Source organism: Misgurnus anguillicaudatus, chromosome 15, assembly GCF_027580225.2.
Source record: "Misgurnus anguillicaudatus chromosome 15, ASM2758022v2, whole genome shotgun sequence".
In the NCBI taxonomy this organism is placed as follows: domain Eukaryota; kingdom Metazoa; phylum Chordata; class Actinopteri; order Cypriniformes; family Cobitidae; genus Misgurnus; species Misgurnus anguillicaudatus.
This window is the reverse complement of record NC_073351.2, coordinates 16,492,791-16,514,588: the sequence shown is the minus strand read 5'-3', so window position 1 is coordinate 16,514,588 and position 21,798 is coordinate 16,492,791. Positions and strand designations below refer to the sequence as shown.

The window sequence follows — 21,798 nt, the reverse complement described above, 5'->3', positions numbered from 1 at the left end:
CTGAGTTAGCAGTTTGTCAGTCAGTGATTTTAGGCCTCGCATGTCTAAACGCCCTTCCCCCGACATCACAGTAGCACATCAGACTTTACAACACATATACAATTCTCATTCAGAAATAAAGTCATATAAGCTGTTTGTTTAGAGAACTGTATCATTTAATTTAAAAGGTGCAGTCCTCTGAGTTAGCAGTTTGTCAGTCAGTGATTTTAGGCCTCGCATGTCTAAACGCCCTTCCCCCGACATCACAGTAGCACATCAGACTTTACAATACAATTCTCATTCAGAAATAAAGTCATATAAGCTGTTTGTTTAGAGAACTGTATCATTTAATTTAAAAGGTGCAGTCCACTGAAGTAAAGTTAGCAGTTTGTCAGTCAGTGATTTCAGGCCTCACATGTCTAAGCACCCTTCCCCCGACATCACAGTAGCACATCAGACTTTACAATACAATTCTCATTCAGAAATAAAGTCATATAAGCTGTTTGATTAGAGAACTTGATCATTTAATTTAAAAGGTGCAGTCCACTGAAGTAAAGTTAGCAGGGTCAGCCAGTGATTATGTTTACATGGACAGTAGTAATCTAATTACTGACCTTATTCTAAATAATACAGTATTCAAATTAAGGTGTTTACATAAAATGCTTAATTTTAATGCTTTCATGTTCCCATTTTACATGTTATAGAATAAATCCATTAATCGCAGACATTATTACATCCCCATGTTACTCCTGAACAACATAAAGTTCATCGTTGTTGTGATACTATATTATATTTTATTTTAAATATTACGAAAGCTTAAAGTGCAGTTAATTATTTGTTATATGTGTTAGATGTAGGGTTGCTAACTTTGTCACCCTCACCAAATACAGGACAAAAGGTGGTCTGCTGCAGCAGTGCAGGCATGGTTTTGTTTGTATACAGTGTATTTTGTCCAAATGATAGCTATAATCCCTTAATTAAAATTGTATAATAACTCTTATGCCTTGGCAACATACAATGGGTTTATTAACAGTTTGTTGGTACAGCAGGTACTTTTAACACAGTCCTTAAATTGAACCATTACCGTATAACGCTGCTGAAAAAAAAAGCATCAAACCAGCATGGACCAGCATGGGAATTATGCTGGTCTATGCTGGTTTAGCTGGTGGTCACAGCATACCAGCACCAAAACACAACATATGCTGGTATGACCAGCATGGGATGCTGGTGCTAATGCTGGTTTAGCTGGTGCTAATGCTGGTTTGGTGCTGGTTTAGCTGGTGCTAATGCTGGTGCTGATGCTGGTTTGATGCTGGTTTAGCTGGTGTTCACTAGCAAACCAGCACCAAAACACAACATATGCTGGTCTTGCTGGTATGCTGGTTTTTTCAGCAGGGAAGACAAAACAGTTGTGACTTCTGCACTAAGGGTAATTAAACGTTATCCCCTTCATGTTCATCTTACATGTGACAAACTAAAACTAACATAGATTCAATGATTCTGTGAGCTGTAGTTTTGCAGAGTCAACTTCAAATACTTTAATTAAAACACACAGGATGTGAATTAGAAGTGTGAGAATGTCCAAGCAAAGTTGGAAATGTTTTGTTGGGGCCTTTAAGATCGATTTATTACGCAGGTCTGGATCAGTGATCTCTTTGTAATTGGGACTGAGCATTTTAATTATGAAGATCTTTGCACAAATAATAAAAGGATAACATGATATCATATTATATGACCCCCTTTAGCTTATACTGATTGTGTTTGAGATTATTCTCAAGTGTTCAGCACTGCTTGCTACTTGTTTGACTTCATGCGGTGCCGCATGAACAGACAGGCGGATGACATCAAAGTACCGCGAGAGCATTTCGATAGCAGTCCACTTTGTCTGAATTCTCAAATCACTCTTGTTGGATTTTGTCGTCATGTGCTTCTCAGTTGTTGTGGAGCCACAAGAAGTCGAGCAAGCCTGTTGTATCAGTCACTGTTTAGATCAACGTAGCAGTCAAAAACAAGACATGGGAGGTCACATACAGGACTAAAATCAAATGAGACCCAAAATACGGACATGCCGACTAATACGGGACAGTTGGAAACCTAGCTAGAGGGCCTTTCCTGCTTGAAGCCATCTGTTTACAGCCAAACGGTTGACCACTGTGTGTGTATATGTGTCCAGTCACAAAACTCCCACACAACGTTAGTATTGTGATTGAAGTGTGTAGGTCATGATGCACTTTGATAGTGAAGCTAAAATCTGAATATGAATTTGATTTGTGTTTACTTTGATTATGACTTTAGCCAAATAAGAGTAATTAAAAACCACTGTTTACATCTTAGTTTTGCAGTTGTTTTATTTGAATATTGTTGTGCATGTAAACATTGAAACCCACTTGTTTTAGCCACTGATGCTCCACATCAGAGCAGCACATCAAACTGCTAACTACACAACCAGAAGAAATGAACAGGAGATTTAGTGTCATTTGAGGTTATCAACATATAAACATGCTTTTCACACTGGAAAAGTTAACACCAGGTTATTCTAAACCCCGGGTTAACGGAATCCTGGGTTATCTGTTTCACGTTTCACACTGTTCATACTTAACCAGGGGTTAAGAGATAACCCTGGGTATTCATAATCTGAAGTTTCACAGTGTGCATACCTAAACCCTGGGTCAGGTGTCTAAAACCCTGCTCATACACCTGTCTGTAATTATCAAGCAACCCTGAACACCTTGATTAGCTGTTTCAGCTGTGTTCAATTTGGGTCAAAAGTTATTATATTATATTTTTTACTTGTTTAAAAAAGCTTTGTTGCATGTTTAATTTTTATTAGGTAATAAAAAAGACAGTCCAATAAGATATTGTAGGTGGAGCAGTAAATGTTCTCAAGAAACAGAGCTTTCATTAAGCTGTTTTGTTGTATGTATTAAATGTTTTTAAAAGTACATTCCATCAATTAATTTCCATGTGGATTTGTCAACATTTAGAGGAATCTCTCTGTAAATAGCAGTTGTTTTGGACAGTAGCACGAGGTGCTGTGCTGATCCCCTTGTCTGTAGCGTAACAGCAAAAACACTAAGCTGTGTTCATACAGCGCTGCGCAGATCGAACAAGATATGACATCACAGTACCGCGAGATCAAACTTTATCAATACGTGCTCGAATCGCTCACGCGATATTTCAACGTGACATCCTTTCGGCCTTCCTATCAACGACACTTTTACTACGCAAGTCAGCAGCAGTGGATTCGTTTCCCTGGAAATGCAGACACGTGATAATGACATCACCGCTGTTAGCCCCAATTTCCCGCGAAGCAGACTACACACGCTCATTATAGGAGGAAAGGTGAGTTCAGTCCTATGTATAATAACATATTTTTGCAAAATATGAAAGATAAGCAGGATTAACATACGATTTGTGAAATATTTTATCTTATTTGACGGTTTGTGGTCAAAAATATTATCTTCCTGAGTAGCCTATAATGATATTGGCATTGGTCAGTAAACAAACATTTGGTTTCAGAGTAACTTAACTTACTTTACTGATCTATTAATGTTGTCCATAAACGACTAAGTGCTTAGTAAAATTATGTGAAATAGCAGTAATAGATTGGGTAATTAGTAATTAATTCTTATTGTTTAATCTAAGTTTCAATCATGCGATTTTCTTATCATGCACAGTGGCACGAATAGCCACAGATATCTTTAAAGATTTTAAGTTGTGTATGTATATCTAAGTTAACTACAGTTGTGTATGTATGTGTGTGTGTGTATATATCTAAGCTATATGTATATTTACAAAAGTATACATGCATATACATAAGTTAGATACATATGTTATACCATTTGTTGGCTATTTGGGTAAACAATTTTAGCAACCTTAATATTATGGTTGATTAATCGATTGATTAATTTAATTATTTTCAGTCATTGCATGTCACTGCAGTCGCCATGATGCTGGGTATACCAAGGCAGAAAAAACGAAAAAGACCTCAACAGGATGCTGAGCATCACATTACTTGCAAAACAGACAAGCCTGAGCTTTATGAGCAAGTTATCAGCAAATATAAAGGTAAGATAAATTCTGTAGTATAGACGGTTTTCTTTCATGTACGCAAATGTAAGTTGCAAAGCATAGTTTATTTGTATGTGCATACAGACTTTTGATGCATGCGCATTGCGACAAAATGCAACACATCGCCTGGGCTACCTACTTCAAAATCCGTCAGTGCATGCATGATGGAAATTGTGTCACGTGCACTCTACATGGACTCTTGTGATAGATCCTGCTGACTTAAAGGGGCAATAAATCTGTCGATTTTATTGTTTTACTACTGTTGTCTGATATCTACTTATGATGTTCAAGTGGTTTTTCCATTCAAAAACATCAAAGGCAATAAGTAATAGGTTATTTTGTAACATGGATTAGTTGCTCTCTGGATAATGGTTGTTTTGAAGGGGCGGGCCGCAGTGAAGACCTGGACGTAAACGCCCACTGCTATGATCCCCGTCATTACATGTGGGGAAATGTTTTTAAAACATTGATGTGTAAAAATAGCAGCCGAACACAAATATGTTTGAGCCACAAAAGATTCTGGGTGCTAAAGATGATACCCATAAATGACAATACGTATAGTAAAGTATAAACAAAACTATAAACTCAACGTGACTAAATTACCATAAACAACACAAGTAAGCACGCATCAGAATCTAAACCACGGCTGATAAGTCCTTATCACTAACTTTGTATATTTCTATTGTGCTTGTGAGGTTGCTCTTACATACACATAACGTTACATACCACAGTTATATGATAAAAAAGCTTTGTTGAGTGTTGGACCTTACAAACGCGACTTGCCTAAATTACCGTATACAACACAGTAAGCAGGCATCAGAATCTAAATTAGGGCTGGTAAGTTCTTCCTTATCACTAACTTTGTATATTTCTATCGTTATATTACAGTCATATTGTTAAGTGTTGCACCTTTATTAATGGTTTAATTTTTTTAGTAAATGAAAACAGTAAAATATATGTGTTTAGACACTGATGTTACAACAGGACATATCAAGCGATCTTTTACTAAACAGTAGTGACGCGTAGTAACTTAAAGTAAAATGTATTACTCACTGTGTATACTGTTGTGTCATTCCTGCCAGATGCAATATTACTGGTGCTTTTAATCACAGTTTCTCTGCAAATCCAGCACCGACTCATGGCTTCTTTACAAATGAATCCGTGGTACACATAGTAAACAAACACTCCCCACCCGAGCTGGAACTTCTTCAAAAACAAACTTTAACCACGCATTCCTAATGTTATGTTCCAAGCCTCCGTTAAACAGCGTCTGTGTTCTTCCCATAGACGGTTCTTCCACAACCGAACACTTTGTTGGGTACTTATAACAGATCACCACGTCAAAATAAAAGGAAACATGTTTTCAAAAGTCATTTTGGTTACATTTGGCAATCTTTAAAGACATGTTTACTAGGGGTGGCACGGTTCACAAAACCCTCGGTTCGGTTCGTATCACGGTTTAATGGCACAGTTCTCGGTTCTGTACGGTTCTTGTTGTTATTTTTACTTTTAATTTTTAACACTCCAGAAATGTATTATCTTATTAATGTAGTAATTATCCATAATTTAGGATACATTATTAAAAAAGTTATATCATGTAATCATGCACAAACTGAATTTGACTTTAAGCACATTATTGGGACCCTCTCTTTTTTTGGCAAAAAAGGAGAATGTGTATATCCATCTTATGTGCCTTTTTAGCACACAAAGATAACTTGCATTTATCAATCTGCCAACTTCAGTGTAGCTTTAAGATTTATCACTGAGAGGCTGCTTAAATACTGCAGAGAGTATATGTGGACGAGAGAGAAACACAACGTTTACACCTGTAATATTTAAATCCGTCTCTTTTTTCCACTTTTGACCACTTCTGTCCTGGTTACTTTAAGAGGCAATTTATGAAATAAGATCGCGCAACTTTCCTACGCTAGCAAAATGAAACTACGCGGAAATCAGCCGCTTTAGTTTTATCAATAAAAGGCTAAAAATAGCGCACGTTCACCGTGTTTTCGCGGCAGAAGTCAGAAAAGACGTTCAGTACCTTAGCTTAGATAAATGGGCGGAGAGAAGGCGGTCTCCTGTGGCTGTTTGAACAAATTCAACCCATAGACTGCAGTTCTATCTATTGTTTTTTTCTACTGTCATTGTAGGTAACATCATCCAACTCCGGGCAGACTTCCTTTTCTCTCCCACTTGCCATTTCTACATGTAACATAACCTGCAGCACTCACTCTCCACAACAGTCAACTTTTCTTTCGCGAAAGGGAAACACGCCATCTGAGGCAAGGTCACATACAGGGCACGAGGCTATTGCGCATGCCATGAACCGTGCGACGCACACACGCTTTTTTTCATGAACCGTGCCACCCCTAATGTTTACTGATTGTTGAGACACTGCATGGTTTGCTTTACCCCTGACCCACACATGTCACGCAAAGCTGTGGACGGGGCTACAAAAGTGGTCATTGTATATGGGTTTGGGGAGGTGTTTCAATTCTACTCTGACATCATATTTCAGCACATTCCTGAATAGACCATTTTCCTGGCTTGGTGCAAAAAACTGTTATATTTCAATAGCACGGACGTTTTCAAATTTGTGATGTTCATTTAAGTATGATGACCTCTTATATAACAAATTATCAAGGTAAAATGTATTGTTTTACTCCTTTTAATCCAGCCGACAACAACAAAATGAAAGATCCAACTAGGGCAATGTCCAAATTTGTTGGATACCACAGATAAAACTTCAGATCTAGTAATTTTTATTATTGTTTTTGGATAAGAGCTCATGAAAATAATAATTAACTTTAAAGGAACATCAGAACTTACTGGTATTTTTTTCTTTTTAGGACGTGGAGTTTTCACCACTGAAGCATTTTTTAGAGGTGATTTTGTCCTTGAATACAGAGGTGAACTTCTGACTTCAGAGGAGAGCCTTGATCGATCTAAACTCTACAATGACGTTGAGAACACATTCTTGTTTGATTTTCAGTGGCATGGCAAAAATTGGTGGTGAGTATAGAGTTATTGTCTTGAAGTAATAGGGCGGTTAAGGGTTAGTTCACCAAAACTCCTGTGGCCGGTTGCATAAAACTTTTAAGACTAGTCTTTAAAGTTAGTCATGAATTTTTTTCTTCAAGACTGATCATAACTGTTTTAAGTATGTTACATAGAAAGGTAGATTGGTCTAATAAATCCAAATTATAAGACTGATTAGCCCTAACTAATTGCTAGTTAGTCAGAATAATTCTTAAGACGCAGTCTTAATGTCACGGCTATGTTTATGCAACCGGCCCCTGGGTCCTGGTGATCCTCGTCTCTGCACATTTGGTATGACGCACTCAGTACCCAGCTGATGATTTTTATTGTGTGCAGGGTTTAGATTAATCCAGGACTAGGGCTTAGTAATATTAGGACATTTTACAAAAAAAATTAGCTGTGCATCTTGTGATAAAAACAGTGGCACTGATATGTTAAAGAGCACCTATTGTTTTTAAATTTCCTCTTGTGTTTAAGTGTGAATTTGTACATGTTAACAATATGCAAAAGTTACAAACCCCAAAGTAAACCATGACGCGAGTTATCGTCTCCAACGTAAATCTCTTTTCTTGGATTACAACAAACACACGGAATGTAGGCAAAAGGTTTACTTCCTGGGATTGGTGATGTAGACAAGACCGACATTATCATAATTCATCCTGCTTCGAACTCAACCTGTAAGTTAACTCCTGTAACTCCTGTTAGTAACTGAATCTTTCAATCATGGTAAGAAGTCTCACGTTTCCAGCTGACAGAGCTAATCAGACCAATCACAACATACAGATTAGCTGACCAATTAGGCACACAGCTTTTCAAATCCGTGCGTTTCAGGAAGAGAGTGAAATCTGGAAATACAAAAATAAACCTTACGTGGAAAATAATGTGTTTTTTAACCATAAACCACATGAACACATTATATTATACCAAATACACAAAATAATATTGTTTTTTAGCAATGAAATAGGCGCTCTCTAAGATATCTCAGTGAAAGCTGTTTTCTGTTCAGACAATTCAAACTTGTATTCAAGTCTGCGAATAGACTTTAGCCCTGTTCAGGAATCTGCCCCAAAATGTGTAGAGCAGACCATATAACCAGACCCACTGATGTAAAATGCCTTAAAGCCCAAAAAACTCATTTTGATTTCATGTAGTTGTTAAGATATGTTTACAGAAGTTACTCTTACGAGGTACAGGCATAAAGGAAACAACTGCTGTACAAGATTACAAATCAGTCTCTTATGCTTGGTGGTATTTTTATGTATTTATAGCATGGATGCATCCAAGGAAGATGGGTCCTTGGGAAGACTTGTAAATGATGAGCACAGAAATCCTACATGCAAAATAAGAACTGTTGAAGTGAACAAAAAGCCTCATCTGTGTCTTTTTGCTGTACGAGATATCCAACCAGGAGAAGAAATCACTTACAGTTATGGAGATTCAGATTGGCCTTGGCGAGCTAAGGTACTGTCAAGTATATCCTAAGAATCTTTAACAATATTTCATGATGACATTTTTCTCTTATGCTGATTTGATACCATATGATTGTGTTCTCATATTTCTCAAATCTTTCATTTAGGTATCATCAACAGAATCCAGTGATAAAAGCCCAGTCAGCAGTTTGGATTTGCAGAAATTGGTAAGTACACAAAACATCTATATTCGGGTTCTATACAGTCATGTGGGAAACTAGCAATTTGAGAGGTTTTTGACATATTGGACAAGCATTTAATCCTCTGTGAAACAATGCCACAACTTCTAAATCGTGCATTTTTTCAGTAAACGTATTCTTGTTTGTTTTTTTAAACGGAGGAATACTGACAGATTTAAAAAGTAGGTTCAGCTAAAGTTACTGTAGGACAGATGAACGTGTAGCTTATATTACTGCATCTCACTGTCTTTTATACATCACAGTATAAAACAAAACCATACAAAAGCTTAGCAAATACAGTACAAAATTTACCCCCTAACTCTTCTTTTCTGACTTTCAGTTCCATCAGGCTCCTCCTGTTTCCTCATCTGCCCTGTATAAGGTGTACATCAATGAACCACATAAGCAAGTTGAGCCACAACAGTCAGGCAAAGCAAGTACATCAGAGAATAAAATGGTAACCATTCTATACATGCAGAAAGTATCTTAGGCCGTTTACTTCATCAGATAACTAGTTACACTATATGGACAAAAGTATTGGACGGCAACTTCTAGTGAACACATTTAACTACTCATTTCTGTGAGCACAAATCTTAATGCTACAGTATATAATGATATTTTCCAAAATTGTGTGTGTCTAATTTTATAGCAGCAGTTCGGGCAGAGCTCTTTTCTATTCAAACATGACAATGGTCCCACAATCGATTTTGTATTTTAAAGACATTCAAGTCTTTAATAAATCACAACAGTCGTTATGTAACAAAATGATGGTTTGCGCTGGCACAAGCTGTTAGTAGATCTGGCCCATAGACTCTTCTTACTTTATGTGCTATATCTTTTCTAACAGATTTATGGGTTTCCTTATTTAGTTAATTTTACTAAACTAAATTTATTTGGCTTGCTCTTAAAGGAATAGTCTACTCATTTTCAATATTAAACTATGTTATTACCTTAACTAAGAATTGTTGATACATCCCTTTATCATCTGTGTGCGTGCACGTAAGCGCTGGAGCGCGCTGCGACATTTGTTTGGTCACTTCTAACTTTATCTCTGATTGGTACCATTGAATGAATGGGGCTAAGCTAAATGCTATCAAAGTGTCGCAACGCGCTCCAGCGCTTGCGTGCACGCACACAGATGATAGAGGGATGTATCAACAATTCTTAGTTAAGGTAATAACATAGTTTAATATTGAAAATGAGTAGACTATTCCTTTAATCTAAACCAGAGCACTTGAAATTAAGCAATATTTTATATTTACTTTTTGTTTTCTATATTTTTGATTGGTTTTGCCTAATGTCTTTGAGTGTCACAGCTTTTAACATTATGTACATTTTACTTTTATTTTAAGTTTAATACCTTTTCATATATCCTCAGAAACTCAAAGATTGCCATGAGCGCTTTAACAGAGCACAAATTAAAATGAAAAAGACTGCCATAGAGCCATCACAAGAATATTTCATGGTGAGTAATATTTGGATATGATCATCACATTACTTGATTAGCACCTCAGTCAATTAAGACTTTATTATTTAAAGTGTTAATAGTCGTTGAACAGTTTCCATGCTGCTTTTATTTTTAACTTTTTTTTCAATTATACTTTTAAAGTTACAGACAGTATTATAGCATACACATTTAATGCACCGTCTTAGGCACCCTGTGCAATGTCTACCTCTGTAAAAGCCTTATTGCCCTCATACCCTTCTCCTTCTCCTGTGCAGCCCTCATCACCTGTGATGACCACATCATCTTCCTCTGCACTTGTGCAGCCCTCATCACCTGTGAAGACCACATCATCGTCCTCTTCTCCTGTGCAGCCCTCATCACCTGTGAAGACCACATCATCTTCCTCTGCCCTTGTGCAGCCCTCATCACCTGTGATGACCACATCATCTTCCTCTGCTCATGTGCAGCCCTCAGCACCTGTGAAGACCACATCATCGTCCTCTGCACCTGTGCAGCCCTCATCACCTGTGAAGACCACATCATCTTCCTCTGCACTTGTGCAGCCCTCATCATCTGTGATGACCACATCATCGTCCTCTTCTCCTGTGCAGCCCTCATCACCTGTGAAGACCACATCATCTTCCTCTGCACTTGTGCAGCCCTCATCACCTGTGAAGACCACATCATCGTCCTCTTCTCCTGTGCAGCCCTCATCACCTGTGAAGACCACATCATCGTCCTCTTCTCCTGTGCATCCCTCTACACCCTTGCCCTGTGCTGCTTCCACCCCTGTGATTTCCTCATCACAGGTGTCTGAGACACTATCTTTAATGGAGGTAGGTAATTGAGATTAGTAATGACTGTTTAATGTGAATTCACAGACCTAATATTATTATCATCTATGTCATGGTGCAAAAAGATTTTATGATACAGTTGTATTGTACAGAGTTTCTGTTTGTGATTATCAAACCGTGCCAAGTGTGCCATCTACTAAGGCCTTATTTGCTAAGCTACAGTTTGAAATATATCTAGTTGAAATAACTGTTTTTTGCTCTTAAGTGTTTTATTTTTTAAATTATTATTATTTACATTTAATTATTATATACAATTTTATGTACATTAGTTTTGTTTGTTCTTTTTTCAGATGCACTCATTAAGGCAATCAAGAAAAAGACAGGTTTGTAATTAACCATGCACTTTATATGCTTAAATGAGTTCCTCTTGTTGAAAATCAGTTGGATTCTGGCAGTTGTCTATCCCATTAAGCAAGTTTTTAAACATTTAGTTAAAGAAATAATTTTGCATGATTTAAGTAAGTGTAACATTTTTCTCATTTAGTATTCTGGGAGTGCCTACAGTGATTCAGATGTTACGGACTACAGTGATGTTGACTACATACCCCAGTTCAGCTCAGATGAATCAGATGGAAGTGCTTCTGGACAAAGCAAGGCTGAAAGGAGTTCAGATGGATCAAACAATAAGTCTGAATGTAGTGATCCTAGACCCAACAAACGTTTAAGACATACTAAATCACCCCTTTCAAAAAGGAAAGCTGAAGAGGCAGGTAGTTCATCTGCCAAATGTATGACAGCAGTGTCATCAAAAAGGATGAAATGCCAAACTGAAGAGACCGAAACCTCATCTGACAAAAAGACTTTGGTTCAGTCAATGCCATCACCACAAAAAAAGAGCAGGTCATATAACAAAAAACAGTATTGCCTTTTTTGCTCTAAGCCATATGCAAAAATGGCAAGACACCTTGAGTTTGTACATCGCAATGAAGTAGAGGTTGCAAAGGCTGTAGCTTTCCCAAAACGTTCCAAAGAACGAAGAGTCCAGTTAAACCTTCTTAGAAAAAAGGGCAACTTTGCCCACAACACAGATGTGGTGAGAAAAGGGGAAGGTGAGATGATTGCCTGCTACCGTCCAAAAAAAGTGCAAAAACCCCAAAGAATTTATCCACTGTATTCACTGTCAAGGCCTTTACAACAAGCTCAGCCTATGGAAACACATTAAAAACTGTCCACTTAAACCGAAGGATGATGAAGCTCAGGGCAGAAAAAGAGTAAGATCTCTTTGTGCCCTAAAAACACCTGTTGGCTTAGAGGTGAGTAAAGGTTTCAAGAAAGTACTTTCCCTGATGAACTATGACGAAGTTTCACGGGTGATTCATAGTGACAGATGCATCATGCAACTGGGAGAGCACATGTTTAACAGGATGGGATCTGATGTGACCAAACATGACTACATCCGACAGAAAATGAGAGAAGTTGGCAGACTTCTTCTTGAAGCAAGAAGGATAACCCCACTGAAAACAATGGAGGACTTCATGATACCAGCAAACTTCAAACATGTCATATCAGCTGTGAAAGTTGTGTCTGGCTTTGACGAAGAGAAGAACTCTTACCGCATTCCCTCTTTAGCCCTCAAACTTGGACATTCTTTAAAAAAGATCTGTAGCATTGTTGAAAGTAATGCGATGATGTATGGAGACCATGAGCGTGCTGAGTGTGCTCGAGACTTCAGAAAAGTACAGCAAGCAAGGTGGAATGAATACATTTCTGCTGGTGCTATAACTACATTGAAGGAAGCCAAGTGGAATGCACCACAGATCATTCCTTTCACTCAGGATGTCAAAGTCCTGCACGCACATCTAGAAAAGAAACGGGATAAATTCCTTAATAAACTTAAAAACTGCCCCTCTGCAGACAGCTATGCTGCTTTGGCCAAAGTCACACTCTCCCAAGTTATCCTGTTCAATAGACGAAGAGAAGGTGAGGTGTCACGGATGCTTTTGTCAGCTTTTCAAAGCCGGGATTCTTCTGAGCTGCATGAAGACATAGCCATCTGTCTTTCTGAGTTTGAGAGGAAGCTGTGTAAACACTTTACCAGAGTAGAGATCCGTGGTAAGCGAGGGAGAAAGGTCCCTGTCCTCCTCAAACCTTCATTGATTTCTGCCATGGAGCTGCTTGTTGAAACACGTGAGGCTTGTGGTGTCCCAAATGAGAATCCTTTTATGTTTGCCAGATCTGGTGCAATGTCTGCCTACAGAGGAGGAGAGTGCATAAGTAAAGCTGCTCGTGAATGTGGCATTAAGAATCCTGAAGCTCTTTCCTCAACCAGGCTCAGGAAACACATAGCTACCATGTCAAAGATTCTCAACCTTGATGAAAATGAAGCAGATCAACTGGCTGATTTTCTCGGTCACGATATAAGGATCCACAGACAGTATTACCGGTTACCAGAGGGGACATTGCAGCTGGCAAAAATGAGTAAGGTCTTAATGGCAATGGAGAAAGGAACACTGTCCAGCTTTAAAGGAAAGAGACTTGATGACATTGAAATCGACCCAAATGGTATGTATGAAATTAGATTTTTGTGCGCGTCTGTGCTTTACATATTTGCAAATCTGTATCTTTCATCATCTTTTGCAAAAAATACATTGATACACAGATTCCTTTTATTGTTATAGAGCAACTTGAGGCCGAAGGTGATTCAATGTCAAGTGATGAAGAGGATTGTAGTGACCTGCCTCAGACAACATCACCAGTACCAGCAGAGACTGATCAACCATCTGCTTCCCAGAAAGATCAAGGTAAAAAAAATCTTTAAACTACACAAACAGCAAGAAATGGCAAACCCTGAATTACTAAATACAATACCTATAGGCAACAGTAGCAAGACAGGAGCTTTTCAAAATTTGAGTTTGTTGTACAGTCAGTTTGAAGAAATAGATAAACATATATTATGTGATTTGTCATTTATTCACTAAGGCTGCGTTTACATTTTGCATTAACATGCGATCTCGGTGATCCGTTCACGCAGATCCGATCATTCGTATATCAGGACACGGCGCGTTTACATTTGTCACATAAATGTGGCTTCTGTATCTGGATGTGTGACCTGATCCCGTGCGGGGAGACGCGCGCTGGGTGGATAGCTGTCAATCAAAATGGGTACAGCTGTCTTTAGCCACATGATTTAGGGTTTTCGCGCTAACCGCAATCCCGTATTGTACAGTGCTACTGAGAAGCCAACAGCAGAGAATAACTAGCAACCCCAACAACCGTGATGTTCACATTTTAAGCGTTATATTTTTTAGCTTTAAAAGCCTTCTCTTTAAAAGCCTTTATAGCGTCCGCACCGCGGATGAATATCCTGTTTTTACCTAAACTTGACTTTCACCCGCATGCTTTAAATCAACAACAAAATCCGCGTGAAACATGACCGACTCCACTGTTTTATTCTGCCTTAATAACGGGCTTTTGGCTCTGCCTGAACTTATATGTATATTTATATTTTAACCATAAACTGTTGTTAGTTATGTTTCCTGGTAATTTTAATATGATTTAATTAAAAGAGCTAACAATTTCCTAAATTTCCTGTTCATAGTGCGTAAGAAGTAATGTAATTTACAAACACATATAAGTAACCTTGCATAAAACCAACACTGAATAAATGTATTTGGTTAATGTTGTTATGGTTTGTACGTGTTTTAAAGTAACTTAAAATGTGTTAAATGAGACAGAAACAGCCAGAAAGAAGCGCAACATTCACGTTGATATGTCACCATGGAAACTCAAACATTGTAACGATCCTGAATTCTGCCATTAAATATTAAATCTCTCTATGAATAGGAACATATAACATATGCCTGAATAACTTAAATACAGTCAGCAGTGTTAAAATGCTTTTGAATATCGATTTATTAAGATACTTTTAAGCGTAGCTTCCATTACTCCACAAATATGAATTTATGCGTCTCTCACCTGTGCTCCATGACCTAACGTCCTTTATTTTTGACAGCTGTCAGTAAGAGGAGATGATAGTGGGCGGGGTTTTTTTGTGATGTTGACCTGTTAATGCAGATACGATGGCTGGATTGCGTTTACATTACACTGAGATCCGATCACAATGCGTCCTCGACTACCTCTGCATCAGGACACACAGATCGGATAACATTCAGATCACAGACGCGTTTACACTTGTCTTTTCAATGTGTATGTGGACAACATCCGGATACAGGTCGCATGTTAATGCCAAGTGTAAACGCAACCGCCTTCTGCCTACACTGTTATGTGAAAAACCTGCAATGAAATTCACATAGACAGTATGATTTTTATTTACATTGTTATATTTAAATGCATCAATGCAGAATACTTAATTATAAAAAGGATTTTACTATACACCTGTAATATGGTAAATTGGGTATATACAAGTCTTAAAAACAGTAATATGTGCCCCGTCACGGAAACCAGTGACACAAGTCGGCAGAACAACTTTTGAGCTAATGATAGAAAAGCATTTTTATATTTTTTGCAGAATCTGTTGAGATCACGAAGTAGCTTTACATGTTTGATATAGCAGTATTTGTATATTTAAAAGGGTACATTTTGAGGTTGATATCTGCTTTTTTTACGCAGTTTCTAGAATGCAGTAGGTGGTGTCGTTGTCTGTGTGCATTTACATACTGGATAAGCCAGCTTTTGTTTCTTTTGTTATTGCCCCTGCCCTCAGCGTGGCTACTTAACCTCTTGAGAAGGAGCCCCACTGTAGCCCAAACCAACCTATGTTCACTAAAATGGTTGTTTTTACCAAAAATACTCACAGTTAGGAGTCGTCTTCGTTTCATAGCTATTCGAGCTATTCAAGAAATCTTACGGAGTAGTCTAATTTCGACTCGCTCTTGCAGTACTTTGACGTCATCCGCCTGTCAGTTCTTGCAGCGCCACATGAAGTCGAACACACAAAAAAATCACACAATGATTGTTGAATTCGTTATGTAATTGGCTACGTATTTTGTCTATCAATATTTGCCATGAAGTCATTGGCTGATGGAGGAACGATCGAGCGATACAGTGATATAAAGTGTTACGACGTAAATGGTCATCAGATTATATATTATAATCTATTACCAGACTTTCATTCGAAACTGATGTAAACAATAGACTATATATTTCTATATTTCATGGCATTTGTGGACAAAAATGGTCATTGGATGATTCACACGTCTGAAACAGACTGGATGCGACTTGTGATAAACACAAAAAGTCCTGTTTATTTTTTGTCTGTTTTCATCCAGACTTCTTTCACAAAAAACTACATATGATGATAGAGCATCTGTATCTCAAAACGGCTTTACAGGGTGTATGGCTTAGCTAAATGAGATGTAAATGAGCCCTATTGTCACTCCCAGCAGAACACAGGTGAAAATGATCCAAACTTTAAAAGGCTATATCTCCGCTTTGAGGTCTTTTGAGTTCCTACATTCAAATGGCAACAACTTCTCCAAATATGATCAGATTCCCATGTGTTACACATCGCTGGAAAGCTTAGATACTACACATTAAGAATCTGCCCCAGACTTGTGTCCCTACTTTCCGTGTTCGGTCACATATCTAAAAATTACAATGTTGGCGTTTTGGTGAAATATCAATTTCTTTTTAGTAGTGCTGCAACGACGTGTCGACGTCATCGATTACGTCGACTACGAAAATATGTCGACATGCGTAAAATGCGTCGACGCGTCACACTGTTTACATTCATCTCGCGTAATGGCTGCTTCTGCTCCTGGAAGTGTTTTCCATACATTGATTTGTTTGTGTGCGCCACAAAATCAACAATGGTCGCAACATTTACATTTTTATTTTCATTTAAAACGGCTTCATTTATTGTTGTGAGCGCTCAGTGGTGCCTCTCTTGTGCACGTGCGCGCTCTCTCTTTCTCTGCGTGAAGCCCCTAGACAGCGCCTCTCATACATGACACTGAGTGAAAGAATTAAAAGTTGGCTGTGTTTTCCGTGCGGATTCCTTTGTGTACTTGCATTTTCACGTAAACGTCAGATGTTACTGACAGAGAAGACGACTGATTCGAGTTTATCATGAAAGGTTAGCAGTGTTTTCCCACACACACTGGTTCTCTATGTGCTTGTGCGCGAGCTCTCTCTCTCCTATGCCCGCGCATGTCTTCTGTAGTAACTCTGTGTAATGGCAATTTTTTTAATTTGCGCCGAATTGTCTGCGATGTCGCGTTTATAAATCAAAATTTTAGTAACTTAGTAGTTAAAGTAACAGCTGGTTGAATTAAACACAAGGTTATTGGGTCATGTTTTGTCACTATTTTAATAGTCTTTGGGGTGGTTTCCTGGACAGAGATTAGTTTAAACCAGGACTAGACCTTCGTTTAATTAGGAAATATAATTAGTTTAAACAAACATGCCTTACTAAAAACATTACTTGTGTGCATTTTGAGGCCAAACTAAAGGCACTGATGTATTTAAAGATATGTCAGTGGAAGATGTTTTCAGTTTGGACAGCTCTTATATTTATTTTAGTCTAGGACTAGTCTAATCCCTGTCTGGAAAAACGCCTCTATATGTCTGACAACAGAACAGATAATATGTGAAAATAGCATTCAGTTGTGTTAAAATACAATAAAACAACCAATGACTGTCAGATCAGACAGAGAGTAGAAAACAGATTATCTAACAGATTAAATAGCTAATCAAAAAAAGAACACTTTATTAATAAAAAAAATAATTGTTAGAGTAGTCGACTAATCGGAAAAATAATCTGGCTCCCAACTGCATGAATATTGCTTTTCAAGCTACTTTGTTTGAACTTGAAATGTCAAAGTTCAATATCTATGTAGATGTTCCTCTGTGTGGCCAGGTTATGTTTCCTCATGTCATATTCTCTAGGGGCTAGGCTTCATTTATATGGGTTTAATATTTAAATTACTATAGATTTCATTCGCCACATTTATCAACACCCATTCATTTGTGTGATGGAATTGGCCACATGAAAGTTTAATGAATCACACATGAGTGGTGTTGTAAGATTGTGTTTGCACATGGATCTGCGCTTGTTTCTACATTTGATTGATAAATAAATCCCATTGACTTTAGTTGTAATAAGGATATGATTTTTCACTTTATAGGTTCATCAATACCTCCAAAAAGAAAATGGGAAGAAGTTGAGGTAAAAGCTGTTGAAAAACACATGATGAAGTTCATAAAGACATGCAAAGTTCCTGGTAAGCAAGACTGCGAGAGATGCATTCAAGCAGAGCCAGAAGCCTTGAAGGAACGTACTTGGACTGGTGTGAAAAATTATGTGAGAAACAGGATCACCACTTTAAAAAAACAGGGTGGATGATAGGGGAGCAAATAAAAAACACTTTTCTTTTTACTGTAAAAAAACAGAGCATGGTGAGGAAAAGTTGCCATGTTACAAAAACATAAAATAATGAATGCCTTTTCTAGAATAACTTTTTAACATGTTTAGGGCTGCAAAATGATGAATTATGACTAATCGTTTGCAGAATAAAAGTTTTTTTTTACATCATATGTGTGTATACTGTGTATAATAATTATCTATATATAAATACACACACATGCATGTTTATATGTAATTTATATTATATAAACACTTAAAATATAAATAGATTTTGTTTCTTCAAATTATACATTCATGTGTGTGTATGAGCTACATAATTATTATACACAGTACACACATATATGATGTAAACAAAAGCTTTTCTTCTGCAAACGATTCATCATTTTGTATGTTTGTAATATATAATAGGTTCCTTTCAGACAAACTATATTTATAGTTTACACATCATGCTCTGTTTTTTTAAAAATGAGTGAAAATAGTAAGGAAGAGTAAAGGTGTATGAAGAGGGAGAATTTGTTTGAGTACAGGAGGAAACAGAATATTAATGAGGTAAGCAAGACAGGAGAAGAGAGAGGATTGAATGTAATGGTTCAACGATAATTTCTGTAAAAAGCTGAGGAAAGCAAAAAGAACAAGCTGAACTGACAAATTTCTAATTTTCATTCTTTGTTTACATGCATGTTTACATGTTGTTATATGTTTACATGTTGCTATTTTTTTCTGTCAACATATTCTGTTCTATATGCACTTTTAAAATATGTCAGTATTGTTTATTTCCTTTAATTGTAATTACAATTGTTCAATGTAGACAGAAGTTAATTGAGTGAACTGAAAGTAAAGAGATAAAAGGAGAAGCAAAGATAAAAGAGAAGAGGGAGGAGCAAAAGGAAAGTGAAGTGGGAGGAGCAAGGTAGAAGGCAAGAAAGTAAAGGTGAAGAAAAGAGTGAAAGAGTTCATATCAGTTTCATTGATTATACTGTCCTATATTTTATACTGACACTTTTATTGGCAAACTAAAATGCACTTAACTTTTAAGTAACTGTGTTTATGGTTAAGTGCTGTTACTGATATTGCCTAAAACTTCTGACATTTATAGCATGCATTTGCATGATAAATAAATGGTTTGGAAGTCATTTTTCCTTGTTTTCTTGTAGTCCTCAAAGTGACTTAAAATCTGAGTTTGTGTATGACCAGAGACCCTGAAGTGACCTAAAATCTGAGTTTGTGTATCAACCAAAGTCCTCAAAGTGACTTAAAATCTGAGTTTGTGTATCAACCAAAGTCCCCAAAGTGACTTAAAATCTGACTTTGTGTATAAACCAAAGTCCTCAAAGTGACTTAAAATCTGAGTTTGTGTATCAACCAAAGTCCTCAAAGTGACCTAAAATCTGACTTTGTGTATCAACCAAAGTCCCCAAAGTGACTTTAAATCTGACTTTGTGTATCAACCAAAGTCCCCAAAGTGACTTAAAATCTGACTTTGTGTATCAACCAAAGTCCTCAAAGTGACCTAAAATCTGACTTTGTGTATCAACCAAAGTCCCCAAAGTGACTTAAAATCTGACTTTGTGTATCAACCAAAGTCCCCAAAGTGACTTAAAATCTGACTTTGTGTATCAACCAAAGTCCCCAAAGTGACTTAAAATCTGAGTTTGTGTATCAACCAAAGTCCCCAAAGTGACTTAAAATCTGACTTTGTGTATCAACCAAAGTCCCCAAAGTGACTTAAAATCTGAGTTTGTGTATCAACCAAAGTCCCCAAAGTAACTTAAAATCTGACTTTGTGTATCAACCAAAGTCCTCAAAGTGACCTAAAATCTGAGTTTGTGTATCAACCAAAGTCCCCAAAGTGACTTAAAATCTGAGTTTGTGTATCAACCAAAGTCCCCAAAGTGACTTAAAATCTGACTTTGTGTATCAACCAAAGTCCCCAAAGTGACTTAAAATCTGACTTTGTGTATCAACCAAAGTCCCCAAAGTGACTTAAAATCTGACTTTGTGTATCAACCAAAGTCCCCAAAGTGACTTAAAATCTGACTTTGTGTATCAACCAAAGTCCCCAAAGTGACTTAAAATCTGAGTTTGTGTATCAACCAAAGTCCCCAAAGTGACCTAAAATCTGACTTTGTGTATCAACCAAAGTCCCCAAAGTGACTTAAAATCTGAGTTTGTGTATCAACCAAAGTCCCCAAAGTGACTTAAAATCTGACTTTGTGTATAAACCAAAGTCCTCAAAGTGACTTAAAATCTGAGTTTGTGTATCAACCAAAGTCCTCAAAGTGACCTAAAATCTGACTTTGTGTATCAACCAAAGTCCCCAAAGTGACTTTAAATCTGACTTTGTGTATCAACCAAAGTCCCCAAAGTGACTTAAAATCTGACTTTGTGTATCAACCAAAGTCCTCAAAGTGACCTAAAATCTGACTTTGTGTATCAACCAAAGTCCCCAAAGTGACTTAAAATCTGACTTTGTGTATCAAACAAAGTCCCCAAAGTGACTTAAAATCTGACGTTGTGTATCAACCAAAGTACCCAAAGTGACTTAAAATCTGAGTTTGTGTATCAACCAAAGTCCCCAAAGTGACTTAAAATCTGACTTTGTGTATCAACCAAAGTCCCCAAAGTGACTTAAAATCTGAGTTTGTGTATCAACCAAAGTCCCCAAAGTAACTTAAAATCTGACTTTGTGTATCAACCAAAGTCCTCAAAGTGACCTAAAATCTGAGTTTGTGTATCAACCAAAGTCCCCAAAGTGACTTAAAATCTGAGTTTGTGTATCAACCAAAGTCCCCAAAGTGACTTAAAATCTGACTTTGTGTATCAACCAAAGTCCCCAAAGTGACTTAAAATCTGACTTTGTGTATCAACCAAAGTCCCCAAAGTGACTTAAAATCTGACTTTGTGTATCAACCAAAGTCCCCAAAGTGACTTAAAATCTGACTTTGTGTATCAACCAAAGTCCCCAAAGTGACTTAAAATCTGAGTTTGTGTATCAACCAAAGTCCCCAAAGTGACCTAAAATCTGACTTTGTGTATCAACCAAAGTCCTCAAAGTGACTTAAAATCTGAGTTTGTGTATCAACCAAAGTCCCCAAAGTGACTTAAAATCTGACTTTGTGTATCAACAAAGTCCCCAAAGTGACTTAAAATCTGAGTTTGTGTGTCAACCAAAGTCCTCAAAGTGACTTAAAATCCAAGTTTGTGTTTCAACCAAAGTGAATTTATATTATGTTGTTGTGTATGAATTGTGTATGACCAGACTGCCCAAAGTGACTTAAAATATGAATTTGTGTTTTACCAGAGTCTTGGATTTCAAGAAAGCAATAATTTTGGTCTATTGACATTAACTAGGCCGGTGGTTCTCAACGTTATTCCTGGGGGCCCACTGCTCTGCACATTTTCTAGGTCTCCCGTATTTAACACACCTGATTCAAAT

General features: G+C 37.3%; 2 protein-coding genes across 3 annotated transcripts; both read left to right on the top strand.

Annotated features, from left to right (window-relative positions):
- The first annotated feature begins 2,662 nt into the window (after window positions 1-2,662).
- LOC141349710 (uncharacterized) lies at window positions 2,663-10,362 on the top strand. Its single transcript, XM_073853467.1, has 7 exons — window positions 2,663-3,321; window positions 3,903-4,047; window positions 6,900-7,062; window positions 8,358-8,550; window positions 8,666-8,725; window positions 9,078-9,194; window positions 10,116-10,362. The coding sequence occupies exons 1-7, from the start codon at window positions 3,238-3,240 to the stop codon at window positions 10,221-10,223; spliced, it is 870 nt and encodes a 289-aa protein (XP_073709568.1). The 5' UTR covers window positions 2,663-3,237; the 3' UTR covers window positions 10,224-10,362.
- Window positions 10,363-10,740: 378 nt separating this feature from the next.
- Window positions 10,741-19,495, top strand: LOC141349709 (uncharacterized). Of its 2 annotated transcripts, XM_073853465.1 has the most exons (5): window positions 10,741-11,020; window positions 11,329-11,361; window positions 11,523-13,540; window positions 13,657-13,779; window positions 18,124-19,495. In XM_073853465.1, the coding sequence occupies exons 3-5, from the start codon at window positions 12,325-12,327 to the stop codon at window positions 18,339-18,341; spliced, it is 1,557 nt and encodes a 518-aa protein (XP_073709566.1). In that variant the 5' UTR covers window positions 10,741-11,020; window positions 11,329-11,361; window positions 11,523-12,324; the 3' UTR covers window positions 18,342-19,495. The 2 variants fall into 2 exon arrangements, with proteins under 2 accessions (XP_073709566.1, XP_073709567.1); XM_073853466.1 differs by lacking the exon at window positions 11,329-11,361.
- Window positions 19,496-21,798: the final 2,303 nt, after the last annotated feature.

Coding starts and splice junctions, on each gene's coding strand:
- LOC141349709 (XM_073853466.1), top strand. CDS start 12,325: ATGAACTATGACGAAGTTTCACGGGTGATTCATAGTGACAGATGCATC. Junction 13,541..13,656: donor CATTGAAATCGACCCAAATG/GTATGTATGAAA, acceptor TTATTGTTATAG/AGCAACTTGAGGCCGAAGGT. Junction 13,780..18,123: donor TGCTTCCCAGAAAGATCAAG/GTAAAAAAAATC, acceptor TTCACTTTATAG/GTTCATCAATACCTCCAAAA.
- LOC141349710 (XM_073853467.1), top strand. CDS start 3,238: ATGCAGACACGTGATAATGACATCACCGCTGTTAGCCCCAATTTCCCG. Junction 3,322..3,902: donor CGCTCATTATAGGAGGAAAG/GTGAGTTCAGTC, acceptor AATTATTTTCAG/TCATTGCATGTCACTGCAGT. Junction 8,551..8,665: donor ATTGGCCTTGGCGAGCTAAG/GTACTGTCAAGT, acceptor TCTTTCATTTAG/GTATCATCAACAGAATCCAG.